This window comes from Bubalus kerabau, chromosome 2 (assembly GCF_029407905.1).
Source record: "Bubalus kerabau isolate K-KA32 ecotype Philippines breed swamp buffalo chromosome 2, PCC_UOA_SB_1v2, whole genome shotgun sequence".
Classification (NCBI taxonomy): Eukaryota; Metazoa; Chordata; class Mammalia; order Artiodactyla; family Bovidae; genus Bubalus; species Bubalus kerabau.
In genome coordinates, this window is record NC_073625.1 from 174,602,254 (window position 1) to 174,618,405 (window position 16,152).

The 16,152-nt window shown below is 45.0% G+C and overlaps 1 protein-coding gene across 1 annotated transcript in view; it reads right to left on the reverse strand.

Annotated features, from left to right (window-relative positions):
- Positions 1-215: 215 nt before the first annotated feature.
- The window catches only part of CLSTN2 (calsyntenin 2), a 727,708-nt gene continuing 711,771 nt past the window's right edge, over positions 216-16,152 (reverse strand). Inside the window, exons 11-17 of the mRNA XM_055569528.1 lie at positions 14,577-14,725; positions 10,000-10,217; positions 5,417-5,587; positions 4,781-4,926; positions 4,530-4,653; positions 3,085-3,269; positions 216-815 (exon numbers count right to left, since the gene is read on the reverse strand). Coding sequence (XP_055425503.1) covers positions 618-815; positions 3,085-3,269; positions 4,530-4,653; positions 4,781-4,926; positions 5,417-5,587; positions 10,000-10,217; positions 14,577-14,725 — 1,191 coding nt within the window. The 3' untranslated portion in view covers positions 216-617. The remainder of the gene's footprint in view (positions 816-3,084; positions 3,270-4,529; positions 4,654-4,780; positions 4,927-5,416; positions 5,588-9,999; positions 10,218-14,576; positions 14,726-16,152) is intronic.

Here is a 16,152-nt window from a genome sequence, read left to right on the forward strand (position 1 = left end):
AAGGCTCTCCAAAATGAGAGAGCAAATGTGTGTGTGGGGTGAGGGGAGCCCAAGCTAACCTGTCCTGCAAACTTAATTCCACCTGGGTAAGGATGTTCCTTTGATGTGCAGAGGACTTAGACCTCCCGTGTGTGGAGTCTGACCACCCTGCCTGTAGGAAGCAGCCTAGAGAGTCAGGTGAGGAGAACCTGCCAGACTGTTTGGAGAGAACATGGAGTCCGTGCTCGCACAGTGGGTTGGAACCTAAGAGCCCTGGGGAAGCGGAGCCCCAATTGGGGAGCAACATAAAGGCTGACCTTCTCCCCTACAGGGGAGGAGCAAACAGAAAGAACCCACAGATCTAGTTAACAGAATGCTGGGTGAGCCCAGGGCCAGAGAAGTGGGGGTCACAGGAAAAAGTTCACCCTGAAATCCCCACTGAGGATGACGCTGGGCTTCTGGAAACTGCCCCAGGACTGGGACACGAGCAGTGCCCAAGGCGTAAAACATGGGTTCCAGAATGTTGGGGAAGGCCTGCCGGGACCATCATAGAAATTAGAGGCGACATGTGATAGGCTGGGGTGTACATCGGGGCAGGGCTTACAAAACGGACAGGTGGGTGGGCGTGGCCCCGGGCACTAGTAGGGGAGGGTGGAGTCGTCCCACTCCAGCTGGGCTTGCCTGGCTCCACTCTGCCCATGTCTGCCCCTGCCCGCCCCTTCCTCCTCCTCTTCGCTGCCCTCGGACTCGCTGCTGCTGGAGCTGTCTTCCTCCGCTTCTTCCTCCTCCTCCTCTTCCTCAGTCTCCTCTTCCCCACGCCCTGGGGCTCCGTGTTTCTGGATGTCAGGAGAGAGAAGGGAAATGCTCATCATGGATCAGACAGAAGCCGTGTTGGCGCTTAAGTCTCTCTCTCCATTAAGGAGATAATTAGGGCCCCTTGGAACTTCTTCCCTTAATGCTAAACCCTTGGGCCAGGAGAGGGACTTTGGAAGGGAAGTCCCTTGGAGATAGACCAGTCGGAGGACTAAGGAAGACAAGAAATGGCGAATTCCAAGATCCAGACTTAAGGTAAATTGTTGTGTTTTAGGTACTGTGCATTTAAGTTCATCCCATCCATCATCCAGTGAACCTTTTGGGCTAAGGTTTTGTCCTTGTTGTCTTGTTTTAAATTTTTGGTGAGACTTCTCTGGTGGCTCAGATGGCAAAGAATCTGCCTACAATGTGGGAGACCTGGATTTGATCCCTGGGTCAGGAAGATCCCCTGGAGAAGGGAACCTATTCCAGTATTCTTGTCTGGAGAATTCCACAGACAGAGGAGCCTGGTAGGCTACAGTCCATGGGGTCGCAACGAGTCAGACATGACTGAGCGACTAACACTAACACACTTACATTTTTGGCAGAACCCCACAGCAGGTGGGACCTTGGTTCCTTGACCAGGGATCAGATCTGCACCCCTGTGCATTGGAAGGTGGGGTCTTAACCACTGGACCACCAGGGAAGTCCTGGGTTAAGGTTTGTTTTCTGGCATTTCTGGAACCTATTTACATGGAACTTTCCAAGTCTTTAGTGACTTGCTTCTCAGTGAGAGAATGACATTTAAGTTTGTATCCCTTTTCCAGGTGGGAAAATAATTTCTCTGGGAGCAGAAGGTCTTCTAAGCCAAGACTCAGGTGTGCTGCCCCTCAAAAATACTCCTTCCAGAAGGCAAAGTTAACGGTCCTCATTTTCCTTGCCTGCCCTTCATCACATGACTTGTGTCCTAAACTCCACTCCACTCTTTTCCAGTCTTATCCCCTCCCCTGAGCTTTTTGGTGATTCCAGTAAAATTTGATATCTGGATTTATCCTTTGAGTTGATAAACTAGCCATAAAAGACACGCACCCATGCCTATCTTCATCCCTTTTTCTGTAGTGTTTTCTCTTCTATCTTTACCTCCCCCTAAATCCTACCCATTCTTCAAGGTGTCTCTTAGGCTCCAAGAAGTCTTCCCTGGACACTCCAGCCCCAAAGGCTTGCCCTACTCCTGCTTCACTGACTGCCAGGTTAGCCCTTTGGCAAGCACACTCTGGCCAGGTAATCAGACTGCTTCAGGCATAATGATCTTGCATCCCACGCCCGAGGCTCAGTTCTATGAGGGTGGAAATGCTGGGGTCCCACACTGATGCACTTAGCATTACACCTCAGCACCTGATGGAAGCTTCGTCAGCACACTGGCTCTGAAACTGAAGCGTGAATCCAGGTGAGAGGGAAACTGGGGACAGGCTAGGACACTTCATTTCTCAGTGGCACCTCGATGGCCAGTGGCCACCTTGCTTTCCTGCTCCAGCCTTTCCCTCCACCCAGCACCCATGGGCAGACCAAAGGGCACAATGGAAGTGGCTTTTGTTGGTATTCATATGCCCAGATCAGGAGCACTGGACACTCGTGTAGATTTGGGGAGCTGATGGCCAATTAGGACAATAAGAACTTTAGAATCAGGCAGTGGTGAGTTTGAATACTGGTGCTGACATTGCCAGTTATGGGAGCCTGAACACTTTAGTTTGCTTCCCTGAGTTGGTCCCCCATTGGTAAATGAGGATTGGGACTCCTACATCGCAGGTTGCTGGGAAGATTAAATGAGGTGATGTGTGCACTGAGGACCCAGGACAGTTCTGGCATGATGGGTGCTCAATAAACGGCAGGTGTTAGCATTGTGTTTTTGTATTTACCTACTCTGAGCCTCTAAGTGAGCTTTGCAGGCAGATGGAGCATAGCCACCTAATTTATACTGGTAGCTAATAAAAAATTCAATCCTCAGTCCCTGAGTATGAGTCAGCTCTGAGTTAAAGACTATGGGAGAGGCCAGGGACAGACACCACTTTGCTGCTTGGCTTAAGAAATGTCTGGTTCTGTTTGTTAGCTGAGAGCAGTTCACAGGTTTTTGAGCAGTGCATGCAGTGGGTGGGAAAGTGTGGACCATTCAAGTTGAGAGGGCTAGAGGAGCCCAGAGAAGGGAAGGATGAGTGGGATTAGGCTAGCTGGACAGGGCTTCTGGCACAGAATGGATGGAACCCAGTGGAGGAGAGACATCCCACTTCAAGCTCCCAGTCCCTGCCTGAGGATCACCTCCATGGGGTTGACCGTGATAGTGAGTGCAGAATCGTCCCAGTCCATCTCTGCTTCCTTGGCAGCCTCAGTCTCTTGGATGAAGTGCTGGTGGGCGATCCCGACCCGGTACACGCCCATGGCCACGACAAACACTAGCATGCACACGGAGATGATGATGACCACTGTGGCAATGCTTGGGACCACTGGAACGAGGAAGGAATTCACATGATATAGTGAGCAAAGGACTAGCTTACTCTTAGGATGCAACATGATTGAAACATTCATGTGTAGCTTAAAATCTGCCTACACGTACCTCAGCTGGAGAACTCTGGGTCAGCACCTTAGTCTCTCTGGGCTTCCCTTTTGTCATCTATCGGTAATGTAATAGACTTAATCATATGTTTATTGCCTGCATCTATGTCTCTATTTCTGTTTTGTAAATAAGATCATCTATACCAATTTTTTCAGATTCCACATACATGCTTTAATATACCATATTTGTTTTTATCTTTCTGACTTACTTTACTCTGTAGGACATCTCTAGGTCCATCCACAGTTCTACAAATGACCCAGTTTTGTTCTTCTTTATGGCTGAGTAATACTCCATTGCATGTATGTATGCCACATCTTTATCCACTCCTCTGTTGATGGACAGTTAGGTTGTTTCTGTGTCCTGATTATTGTAAACAATGCTGTAATTTGATACTGTGTATAAAGTAGATAACTAATGAGAACCAACTGTATAGCACAGGGAACTCTGCTCAATGCTGTGGTGATCCAAATGGGAAGGAAATCCAGAAATCACCTACATATAGGTGATTCACTTTTCCGTAGAGTAGAAACTAACACAACATTGTAAAGCAACTATAATCCTATATATAGGATTATATATACATATACTTAACCATTCCTATCCCATGGGTAGTTTTGAGAAGTAAATGAAATCATCTGTGTGAATTTTCACAGAGGCACACAGCAGGTGCTTAATAAATGCACACTCTCTTTTATCTCTTTCTTTTTCCATCAAAGTATAGGGCAGCTGCCCTGAGAGCCAGGAACTGTGGAGTTCAATCAGGACAGAGAGAAGTGCCCACCAGACAGGAAGACAATATTGTACGTACTGGAACAGAAGGAAGGGTAGGAGCCTTTTCAATATGGTGCACACGTGTGTGTGAGCATACGTGAGGTGTTCAGGGAAAGTGCCACGTAGCATGTAGCTTTGAGTTGGGCTTAAAAAGATGCTAAATTTTACTCCAGCCCTGTGTGCGAACATCTTTTATTGTACACTGCCTGTAACTCCTTGTATACTTGACCAGCTCCCTCCCAAGGCTGTGAGCAGCTCAGAGCCAGGCTCATAGCTTCTCCATAGCCGGGTGCCGCCTTCAGTTCTGGCTGCTGCACCCTAACTGTTGAGTTGCAGTGACCACCTGGCCTCCTGAGGTCCCTCTCCCCAGGTGACCCACCTGAACTGTGCTGGATGCTAGCCTGGGACTCCGGGTGGTGGACGGACTGGAGGAATGGTGGCTGCGCGATAAGGTGGTTGACGTGCTCACTGTCCGGGACTCTGACCTCATGGAGGACGCTGACCTGGGAAGAGCAGGGAGAAGGTGCTCTGATGGGGAGTGGCTGGTGGACCAGTGGTGGCAGTTTCCTGAAGAAATGAGGGAGTGAACGGGTGAGCTAGGCGTCCCTCATCACCGCAGGACTCACTCACCTCCAGGTTGAACTCATTGCTGGTGTAGCGCCCGTTGAGTTCTGAGCACTTGATCCTGAAGTGCCGGGACTCCAGGGCAGCCGGACGCCAGTTGCGGTAACGGAGGTGACGCAGCACCTGCTCGTAGCGGCTCATGGAGCCCACACCTGTGCCAAGAGATCACACCTGTCATAAGAATGCAGAAGAGGAGATGCTGTGGAGACAGACTGTGCCTACAGGGAGCGTGGGTCTCCCCTGAATTCGGCCAGGGTAAGAGCTGGGGGTATTTAGGGGCAGACAATGTGCGAAAGCAGAGGTCCCAAGAACCAATTAAGCTGAAGCACAGATTTTCCATGTAGACTGGCTCTCACTGGAATGTTTGACCTCAATCTGCCAAATGCTGCTGTAATACTTGCTGAGATCAAATATGATAAGAGCAGGCTTTCGCCTAGTTTCTACAGAAGACTTCCTCAGGAATGGAATGGAAGCCACGACCAGAGGAGGCTGGAGAAGCTTGTCCATAGAGGGGCTAGAAGTCCACGCTTTGAGCTCAAGTGTTCCCTCCTGACGTCCTCCATAGGTGATGGAGCTCCCATTGCACTCAACTCCCTGGAGGTGAGAGGGGACCACTGGGTCCAGGATTGAGCACCACCTTACCGTAGATGGAGTAACCCGCTGTGGAGTTGGTGGCATCCAGGTGTCGCTGGTGGAGCTCACTGTGGTTGAGCTCCAAGCACTCCTGTCTGGGGTCCAAGTCCCCTCCCAGCACTAAAATGTCACAGAAATCTAAGTTGTGAAGCATTTCTTCTAAAACTGCTGATTTGGGGGCTATGGGAAGAGACAATGAGAAACATGGGCATGAGGACAGCACAGATATTGGCTCCCACACACCCCCTCCTCCATGTCTGTACCCCAGGTTCAGGCTGGGTCAGGAGGAGAGGCTGTAAGTCCCCCCAGGTCACCATCTCTGCTTGGATGGATGTCCAGGCAGCCCTTGAAGCTGGGCAGCATGAATTTGTGTGAAGAGCGTGAAAACTGCAGTCAGAAGATGTGAATCTGAGTACTAGCACTGCTCCTGAGAACGTGTCTAGTTTAACTGTTGATTTCCTCATCCACAAAGAGGGCGAGGGCCTTGAGAGGATGGAAAACAGTGTCTGGCTCTGTATGATTTCAGTACCTTTAAACTATGAAAATTTGCACCTTGTTTAATGTGTTCTGTGTCTCCGGGTTTATAGTCTATGGGAACTTGAATAGAATTTGTATCCTGCTGTTGTGTGAAGGTTGTATAAATCTTATGTTGAGTTGGTTCATAGTGGTTTTCAGGTCTACTACATCACCTCTACTTTTCTATTCATTCTATTAATTTTTGAGAGTTTATTTTGAAACTCCAACTAAAAATCTTATCTACTTAAAAAGTAATTGTAATATATAGTGGAGCTGCACTCACAAAGAGTTGGACACAACTGAGTGAGTGAACAACAAATAGTGGAACTATATGTAACTTTGTTCTGTATTTTCCAAGTCTCCTGTAAATGTATTATCATACTTTTATAATTTGAAAAAGAAAAAAGGAAAGAAAAAAATGAAAATGGTGTCTGGCACAGAGTAGATGCTCAAGAAAGAACTGGTCTCCTTTGGGACCAGAGGGGAGTGCCCCTCCATGAGGCTCTCACAGCTTTCCCCACGTGGTTATGGCGTCTGTCTCTGTTGTTCCCAATAGACTCTGAGCTTCTCGGCAGCGCTTTGCATGACTGACTCCTCAGTATCTGACCCAGAGGCTGATAGACAGCTGTATTATGACACATTGCTCAAGTGGAGGCGCACTGTTGATATAATTAAGTAAGTAAATTGGTTAGTTGGCAAGCTATTGGTCAGCCTAGCTGTCCTTGACTGATATTATGACACCCAAGTTTCCCAGAGGATGTCTGAGTACTTGGATGCTAGACAGGCTGGTAGTCCTAAATTAAACTCCTGCTTTAAAATAAAAGTGATTGGTATTTGTGAAGTCTTTGCTTTATTCTAGGCACAGTGCAGAGGAAATCCTGACAGGCACTAGAGGAGGTACCATTATTATCCCCATTTCCCTGAGCGGGGAATGGACAGTCCATGAATTGGGGTAGATTGCCTGGGGTTACACAGACAGCTGGGGAGGAGCTGTGATGGCAACCATGACCTTCTTATTTTTTTTGATGTGGACCATTTTTAAAGTCTTTATTGAAGTTGTTAAAAATATTGCTTCTGTTTTATGTGTTTTTTTTTTTTTTATTTTTTATGCAGGCTTTTAGCTCCCTGACCAGAGAACAAACCTGCTCCCTGCATTGGAAGGCAAAGTCTTAACCACTGGACCACCAGTGCATGCGTGCTACATCGCTTCAGTCATTTCTGACTCTTTGTGACCCTATGGACCATAGCCCTCCAGGCTCCTCCGTTCGTGAGATTCTCCTGGCAAGAATACTGGAGTGAGTTGCCATGCCCTTCTCCAGGGGATCTTCCTGACCCAGGGAACCCACGTATTTTATGTTTCCTTCATTGGCTAGTTCTTTACCACCTGGGAAGCCCCACTGGACCACCAGGGAAGTCCCCAACCATGACTTTCTGATTTCATACATTGTGAAAGTCTCAGCCTTTGGGCTGTTGCTCTTCAAATGTTTTTGATGTTGCAGGCATTTATTAAAAATTTTGTGAACTGAGATCATTTCAATAAGTATATTTACTCATTAAGCAGACTGTTTTATTTTGTGCATGATAAAACATTTATGAAAACAGAAATTTTAAAAGGATTCACAAAAGATGAGAGAGCTATTTTGAAATAATTATTTTATTTTGTTTAATTTTTAAGGAATACCCAGAATATTTTTTATTCTCGCTGGATATATGTTGTTAATAAATAATTCCACATGCTTAATTTTAAAAGGCTTGCCAACGTCAATGGCTTTGTGTATTGTTGGCAAGATCTAAAAGCACATTAATAAACACTTAACAAGGTCTATTATTAATAATGGTGCATGTATATCTTTCTTTCAAATGGCATATGGTTTCTGGGGTTTCTCTGGAGCCATATTCTTATGAGGTCAGGTTGGGTCATCCTTGCTCCTAGGATCCTACGTGGTTGACTGATTGCTCCCCCTAGGCAGAGGTGTGTTGACCCCACAATCTTCTTTTTCTCTCGTGCTTGCATAATGGGCTAAATGTTCCATTGGCAGTTTCTCTGCTTCCCACTGCCCTAAAGGGACTGTTCTGGGCTGAGAAACTTATTGGAAAATCAGCCATGGTTGGTCCTAGAGGAGCTCCTTGTCTGGTTATTAGTAAATAGATAATCACCAATCATGGGCTTGCCAATGTGTGTGAGAGGGAGGCTTAGTGGTTGGGCAGCTGTATAGTCTGGGGTCAGTCTGGGGGCTGACCCAGTGGTTGGGGGCTTCCCTCTGGAGGAGACATTGAAGGTAGACTGTTTTTTTCAGTAATAATAGGGAATAGGACAGAGAAGGACCTTCCAGGCTGAGGACAGACCATGAGCAGATGTGTAAACTAACACAGAGGTGCTGGGGGAGAGAGGGGTGTGTGTGTCCGTGGTACTGAAACAGCACAGTAAGTGAATCCATGGGGGCAGAAGAAGGATGGTGGAGAGGGTCACTGGTGGAAGTGCCATTAGCCTGCTTGTTTACTGCACCCACAATAATGATTATTCTTACAACCATAAGAGTAAAATTTTAAAAGTACTAATAATAGCTCTCAGGCACTTGGCTACATGGTTTGCATGCACTTCTCATAAACAGAAGGTGACACATGGAACCATATAATTGCTTGTCGCTGGACTACCTGCATGCTGATGTCAGGCCTCGAGAATTCAGATACTCTTAGCTATGGCCTGCAGCCCGTGCAATCAGAGTCTCTCCTTTTTCTGTCTGATTTCAGCCACAAATGAGGACCAGAGGGAAGATCACATGACCCAATGCACCTTGGGGTGTAACTGGAAAATGGTTCTGCCCGGACAGTTGGCCCAATACCATCTATTTTTGTGAGCTTAGAAGGACAGCCTTGCCAGGCATCCCATTCCTAGGGACCAGCATGGATTAAGGCAGTGGGTAATTAGGATTATTATAGAAGCAGTCCTTCAGGGTCTCAGGCCCACTGGCACTAGCACATCATTAGCAGCTGCTTTTGGAGGCAGAGATGGAGAGTCAAAAATATTCATTTGGAGGAGGAGGCAAAGATGGTTCTCAAACATATTCTTCCCGTAGCTCTGGCCCCAGTGGTCTCCTGCCTTCTTTCTTTATCTTTCCATCTTTCTTCCCCTACTAGCTGAATACACTATAGATTTCAGATCAATGTAGTGTTTTTTCCTAGCAGGTAATTCAAATTACATTTACTGAACAGCCCTCCCAACCATAAAACCACTGGAAAGAACAATTGCAAAGTTCCCTGAGAGTTGAGAGTGATATTACTGAAGGGCATGTTTGCTGCTGCTAAGTCACTTCAGTCGTGTCCGACTCTGTGCGACCCCAGAGATGGCAGCCCACCAGGCTCCCCCGTCCCTGGGATTCTCCAGGCAAGAACACTGGAGTGGGTTGCCAATGTATATATTAAGATGCAGCTAAAGCTTCTTTAGCTTTTCTTCTGATCACCAGAATGATACATGCCTACTACAGAACATTTTGCAGTTGTACAAAAGTGAACAGTAGAAACAAATGAGCTCTCATTCTGCTTTTCAGAGACTGTTAGCACTAGGTGTGTTTCCTTCTGGGCATTTTTCTGTGTATTTTTTTCTTTTTTTCTTGACGTAGTTGTGATCAGTATGTGTGTAGATATTCTGTAATTCACTTCTTGCTTTTTTTTTTTTTTAAACTTACAGTTTGGCATAAGTGCCTCCCCTCCGGCATCATACCTCTTATATGTTGTTGCAGTTCAGTCGCTAAGGTGTGTCGACTCTTTGCGACCCCATGGACTGCAGCACACCAATCCATGTTTGTCTTTCACCATCTCCCTGAGTTTGTTCAAACTCATGTCCATTGACCCAGTGATGCCATGGCATCACCTCTTAGGTGGGAGTACCACAGTTTGCTAAGGCATTCACTCCCCCCTGTTATGTATCTGCATTATCTCCAGGATTTTTTGTTCTGTTATAAATTACCCCACTATGGTGAACAACACTGTTGTCCTGAAGTGTGATTTAACAAGAAACATACTTAACGTGAGAATTTAAGGTCTACCACCCCTCGACCCAGTGTAGGCACCTGTACCTGTGGTCTTCAAGTCACTGGGAGCCTCAGCTTTGGTGAAGGTGCTCACAATCTTGATGTCAGGGAAGAGGATCACCCCTCTGGCACTTTCAAACTGGGCGGCAGGTCTCCAGAAGCGGTCTGTGCCATGGAGGGTGATCTGGGGCTCGACTGCCTGCAGCACCATCACGTAGGCGTCTATGTCGGGGATGCTGATACACACATCTTCTCCAAAGCACCTGGGGAAACAGCAGTCATTGTTGAAACCATCCATCATCCAATATGGACAAGGATAGCTGCAGCCACCTTTAGTCCTCAATGAGACATCCTGACTGCTTGAGAGCCTCTGATGATGTCAGCAGACATTCAAATTTAAAGTTACATTATTGGCTCAAGTGGTAAAGAATCCCCCTGCAGTGCAAGAGATATAGGAGACAGGGTTCAATCCCTGGGTCAGAAAGATCTCCTGCAGTAGGAAATGGCAACCCACTCCAGTATTCTTGCCTGGGAAATCCCATGGACAGTGGAGTCTGGTGGGCCACAGTCCACAGGGTCACAAAGAATCAGACATGACTGAGCATGAACACATATAGTCAAAACTACTAGCAATCTAGGGACATAAAAAAAGATTGACTTCTAGGAGAAATGGGAATTTTTATACCCAGCAACAAGTAACCACTAAGCCTTTAATTGTCCTTTAGCAAAGTAATTAAACATTAATTAGACAGCAACTGCTCACTCTGTGCATAAGGATTTAGTAAACAAGTTGTCTCGCTGGTTAGTTACAGCCATCTTACTAGGTGAGACCCCAGGGCTAGTCTCCCCTGTCTGCTGGAGCAGTGTATGTGTTCTCTCTCTCTATGAGGCCATCACACACGTGCATGCCTGTTCCAGATGTACCAGCAGACTGCTATTGTAACCACACTCCTTTGCCCTGATGCACTACCACAAAAATGTCTGGGAGCCAGGGTGGTGTGACAACAAGAGCAAAGCCTGGGAAGTGAGATAGGCAAGGGTCCACACCCGACTCTGCCACTCCTGGGCTTGGAGGATCTGGGCAGGGAGCACAACTCCTGTAAACCTCAGTCTCTTTATCTATACAATGGGACAATAATTACCTTATAGTAGTAAGGCTTGAATGCAGGTGACATGTAGATAGGAAGCCACCCAAGAGCCTGCATCGTGGTTGGAGCTCAGTAAATGCTGACAGACTAACACTCTCGTCAGACCTCATCAGGGATGTGTGTCACTGGCATACTTTGCTGCTCCTTGCGACCAAGACCCAGGCTTCATGGAGAACCCTAGGGTCTAGATGGATGCTCTGGGAGTGATAGTGGACTCCAGCTGGTGGCAGCCATCAGCTTATATCCTTTGGCAAAGTTCCTGGGGGCAGGGTAGGCTGAGCCACTCCATCTTCTTCTCCAGGGTGGGCTAGGTGTGGCCGTGGTGGTGGGCTCTTGTTCCCACTTTTTATTTTTTTGGCCTTTGTGGCACCAGCAGCCCCTCCCCTTGCCAGTTTACGGAAGCCTGGTCCTAGAGCTGGGGACCAGCAGTCTGATCTCTCTTCTTCACTACAGTGTAGGGTTGACCCGGAGGTCAGCTACCTGTTCCCTATCGTAGCCTCCAGGGGTGGCTTTTAGTGTGGAGGTGGGAGCACTTTCTCCATCACTAGAACTGTTGGATGTATTTGCCATCTGTGAGCTCTGTTTTGGCATCTGTCCCAGGCCCCAGCAACATGGTAGGCAGCAGACCCATCTTTCCCACCCTTCTTGCTGTCTTTTTGGGTCCTCCTGATGGCTCCAGGTGCCAGGTGATTCCCTTTGTGCTTCTCAGGAGTTTTTCTGGGATCCCTTTCCTAGTGGCCCTCCCAGGCAGATGTTTGGCTGAGAAACAATTTGATAGACCAGTAAAGGTGTTATCTAAATGTCACAGTGATAGTCTCATCTCTTTAATTTAACTCTGATCCCTGGGGACAAGAACTATGCCTTCTCTTTCTCTTGCATACTTATTGTATTTAGCAACTCTATTAAGGCTAGGTTGGTTAATTTAATTCAATTAATAAACACTTGTGAAGCATGATACTATACATAGAAAAATCCTAAAGATGCTACCAAAATCTATGAAAACTAATAAATGAATTCAGTAAGTTGCAGGATACAAAATTAATATGCAGAAATCTGTTGCATTTCTATATACTAACAACGATCTATCAGAAAAAGAAAAAGAAAACCATTTACAATTGCATCAGAAAGAATAAAATACCTAGGGATAAATCTAATTAAGAAGGTAAAATGTCTGTACTCAGAAACTACAAAACACTGATGAAAGAAATTAAAGATGTTACAAACAAATGGAAAGTTATGTATGGCATGTTCATGGATTGGAAGGATTAATATTATTAAATTGACCATCCAAGTCAATCTACAGAGTCAATGCAATCTCTATCACAATGCCAAGGGTATTTTTTTTTTAACCAAACTAGAACAAAAAATTCTAAAATTTGTATAAGACCTTAAAAGGCCTCAAAAAGCCAAAACAGTCTTGACAAAGAGGAACAAAGCTGAAGGTCACTGAAGTCACTCCCTGACTTCAGACTATGCTGCCAATCTAGAGTGATCCAAACAGGTATGGTACTGGCACAAAGAAAGACATGTAGATCAATGCAATAGAATAGAGAGCTCAGAACTGAGCTCATGCAGAGATGGTCAATTAATAAATGACAAAGGAGGCAAAAATATAAAATGAGGAAAAGACAGCTTCAATAGATGTTGGAAAAACTGGACAGCTACATGCAAAAGAAACAAACTGGACTACTTTCTCACATCATACACAAAAATAAACTCAGAATGAGTAAGACCCGAAACCATAAAACTCCTAGAAGAAAACACAGAAAGTATGCTCTTTGACATTGGTCTCAGCAATATTATTTTGGATCTGTCTCGTCAGGCAATGGAAGCAAAAGCAAAAATAAACACATGGGACTATATCCAACTAAAAAGCTTTTGCACAGTGAAGGAAACTCTCAACAATATAAAAAGGCAGCCTAATAAATGGGAGAAGATATTTGCAAATGATGTATATAGTAAAGAGGACTTCCCAGGTGGTACAGTGGTAAAGAATCCGCCTCCCAATGCAGGAGACGCAGGAGATGTGGGTTTGATCCCTGGGTTGGGAAGATCCTCAGGAATAGAAGATGGCAACCCACTCCAGTATTCTTGCCTGGAAAATTCCATGGACACAGGAGCCTGGTGGGTTGTAGTCCATGGGGTCACAAAGAGTCAGACACGACTGAGCACATACCCTATATAGTAAGGGGTTAAGATCCAAAATAGGCAAGAAACTCATACAACTCTACATCAAAAAACAGATAATCCAACTGAAAGATGGGCAGAGGACCTGAACAGACATTTTTGCAAAGATTTACAGATGGCCGACAGACACATGAAAAGATGTTCAATATCAGCAGTCATCAGGGAAATGTGAATCAAAACCACTAGGTACCACCTCACCCCTATCAGAATGGCTAATATCAAAAATAAAATAAATAATAAGTGTTGGCGAGGATGTAGAGAAAAGGAAGCCTCTATGCACTACTGGTGGAATTGCAAATTGGTGCTGCCACTATGGTAAAGTATGGAGGGTCCTCATAAAAACTAAACAGACTTGCTGTACAATCCAGCAATTTCATTTCTGAGCATTTTCCTGCACAGTGCCAATTTGATAAGATATATGCACACTAATGCTCGCTGCAGCATTATTTACACACATTAACTACGATATGGAAGCAGTCTAACACTCCAAGGACAGATGGATAAAGAAGATGTGGATTTATATATTTATGGTAAATACATATTTGTGTGTATATATAGTATATATATTTAAAATATAATTAGACATATTTACGGTATATATTTATATAGTATATATCTAATAGATATATTAATACTATAGCACTAATAAATTATTATATATATATATATATATATACACACACAATGGAATATTACTAAGTCATAAGAAAGAATAAAATCTTACAGTTTGCAACAATATGAACAGAGGATGTTATGTTAAGTGACATAAGTCAGAGAAAGACTGTAGGATTTCACTTACATGTGGAATCTAAAAAACCAAACCAAACCAGACTCATAGATACAGAGAACAAACAGGTGGTGGCCAGGAGGGTGGGGGTTGGGGTTGGGGTGAAATAGGTGAAGGAAGTTAAGAGGCACGCACCTCCAGTGATAAAATAAAATATCCGCAGGGATGTGACATACAGCATAAGGAATATGCTCAATAGCACTGTAATAACTTTGTATAGTGACATGGTTATCAGATTTATCATGGTTATCATTTCATAATGTATGCAAATGTCACATCACTATGCAGTACACCTGAAAGTAACATAATATTTTACATCAATTATATTTCACTTAAAAAAAAAAACAAAAGGAGAACACAAATCCATTGGGGTGGGCTCAAAGGGACAGTAGATAAGCTGCCAGCAGCTGAAGAGAGGTGAATCCTATTTTGCAAGAGAATATCCCAGGGACTATACTTGATGCCTTGGCTGGGCCCCAGGCTGCCTAGCATCCACTCACTGGACTTTGGAAGAGACTTTCAGGCGCCGCACTCCCGCAGTTGGGAACTGCCTGGAGTTGATGTAGGAGACCTTCTGGAGGGCACGGTTGATATTCCCGATGTCATCACCTTCCATCACCAGGACGGACTGCGAGGGGTTGAAATGATACTGGAAGACAGGGGCATCACAGGAGAGAATGGTCAGGCATGTTCACAGTTCCACGGAGACCCTCCATCTCCTACAAAGGCCACTGAGGCATCTCCAGAGCTTGTGGAAGTGCAGCAGCTGTGTGCACAGTGACTGTTTTAATCCCTCAAACAATCTCTATTCTCCCCTGGTGGACTTTGGGACTCTCCTCTGTACGATTGCCTGAGATTATAAACTCCTGGTAATACCACCCTGAGCCACAGGATAAATCCTTTTTAGTCATCATGCTCCTGTGGTCCAGCCTTTGGCGGGCTCATGCTCGAGGCTACTATGAGGTCCTTCTCAGAAACTTTCAGCTCCTGGACTGCCCACCCCTTCAGCTGACAGACTGGAAACCAGGGGCTTCAGCTCCTTTTGCTGTCTTGACTTTGACCTTGAACTGCTTCTCCATTCACACTGCACTCCACTTCCTCACCCCATGTCCCATCTTTTCAGCTTCCAATCATAAAGTTCATTTTTAAGTTAATGGCCTTCTCTCTCTCTTAGATCTGATTCTTGATCTTGCCTTCTTGGTGCTAAACTTTGGTTTCCCAGGACTTTTAATCACTTGATATTTACATACCTGTCACCTGCCTATCCATCCCATTTGGGGTCCCTGGTATCTCACACGACTAAAGCGACTTAGCAGCAGCAGCAGCAGTGAAAGGCTTATATGAGCCTGTCAACAGGTTTAATCACATAACTTATGGTACCCTTCTACAGGATATACATTTTTGTCCTGTTGCACTCAATAGTGTGACTTGCTTGGCTAACAGAGAGTGGGCCAATGTATTATTTGGTTCACAACCTGGGTAGAAGATTTAACAGCCAGTTAATTCATGGTGCCATGTCCCCTTCCCTCTGCCATGAAAACTGCAAAGTTCCCCAATGGTCTAACAGCCTGGGTCTCACAGTGAGGGGGGTATGGATAAGAGTTGCAGCTAATCTTTAGTGGGCATGAAGTGTGCACAATTTAAAAATTTTCTATATATTGAAATTTTAAAGTCATTTGTTACTGCAGCATAACATAGCCTATCCTGAAAGTTATATTTAAGCATTTAATGAATGTGTAATCAGTGAATATAGATTCCCATTTTTCTTCTTTCTTCCACCAAAGATAGCTTGTTACATGCTATACTGTGCTTTTTCACCTAGCTTGTGTCTTGGAGGTCTTGTCTTTTTTTTTTTTAAGTTGTGTAATATTATTTAATATTAAATAAATTATCTAAGCAGTCCTCTAATATGAACATTTGGGTTGTTTCCAATCTCCTACCAATAATGCCATAATGAATAATCTTTTATATATAACACTTTTTAAGTGTGTAAATATATCTGGAGAATAAATCCCTGAGTGAAATTGCTAGGTCAAAGGGTATATGCAGTTTAAATTTTAACAATGTTGCCAAATT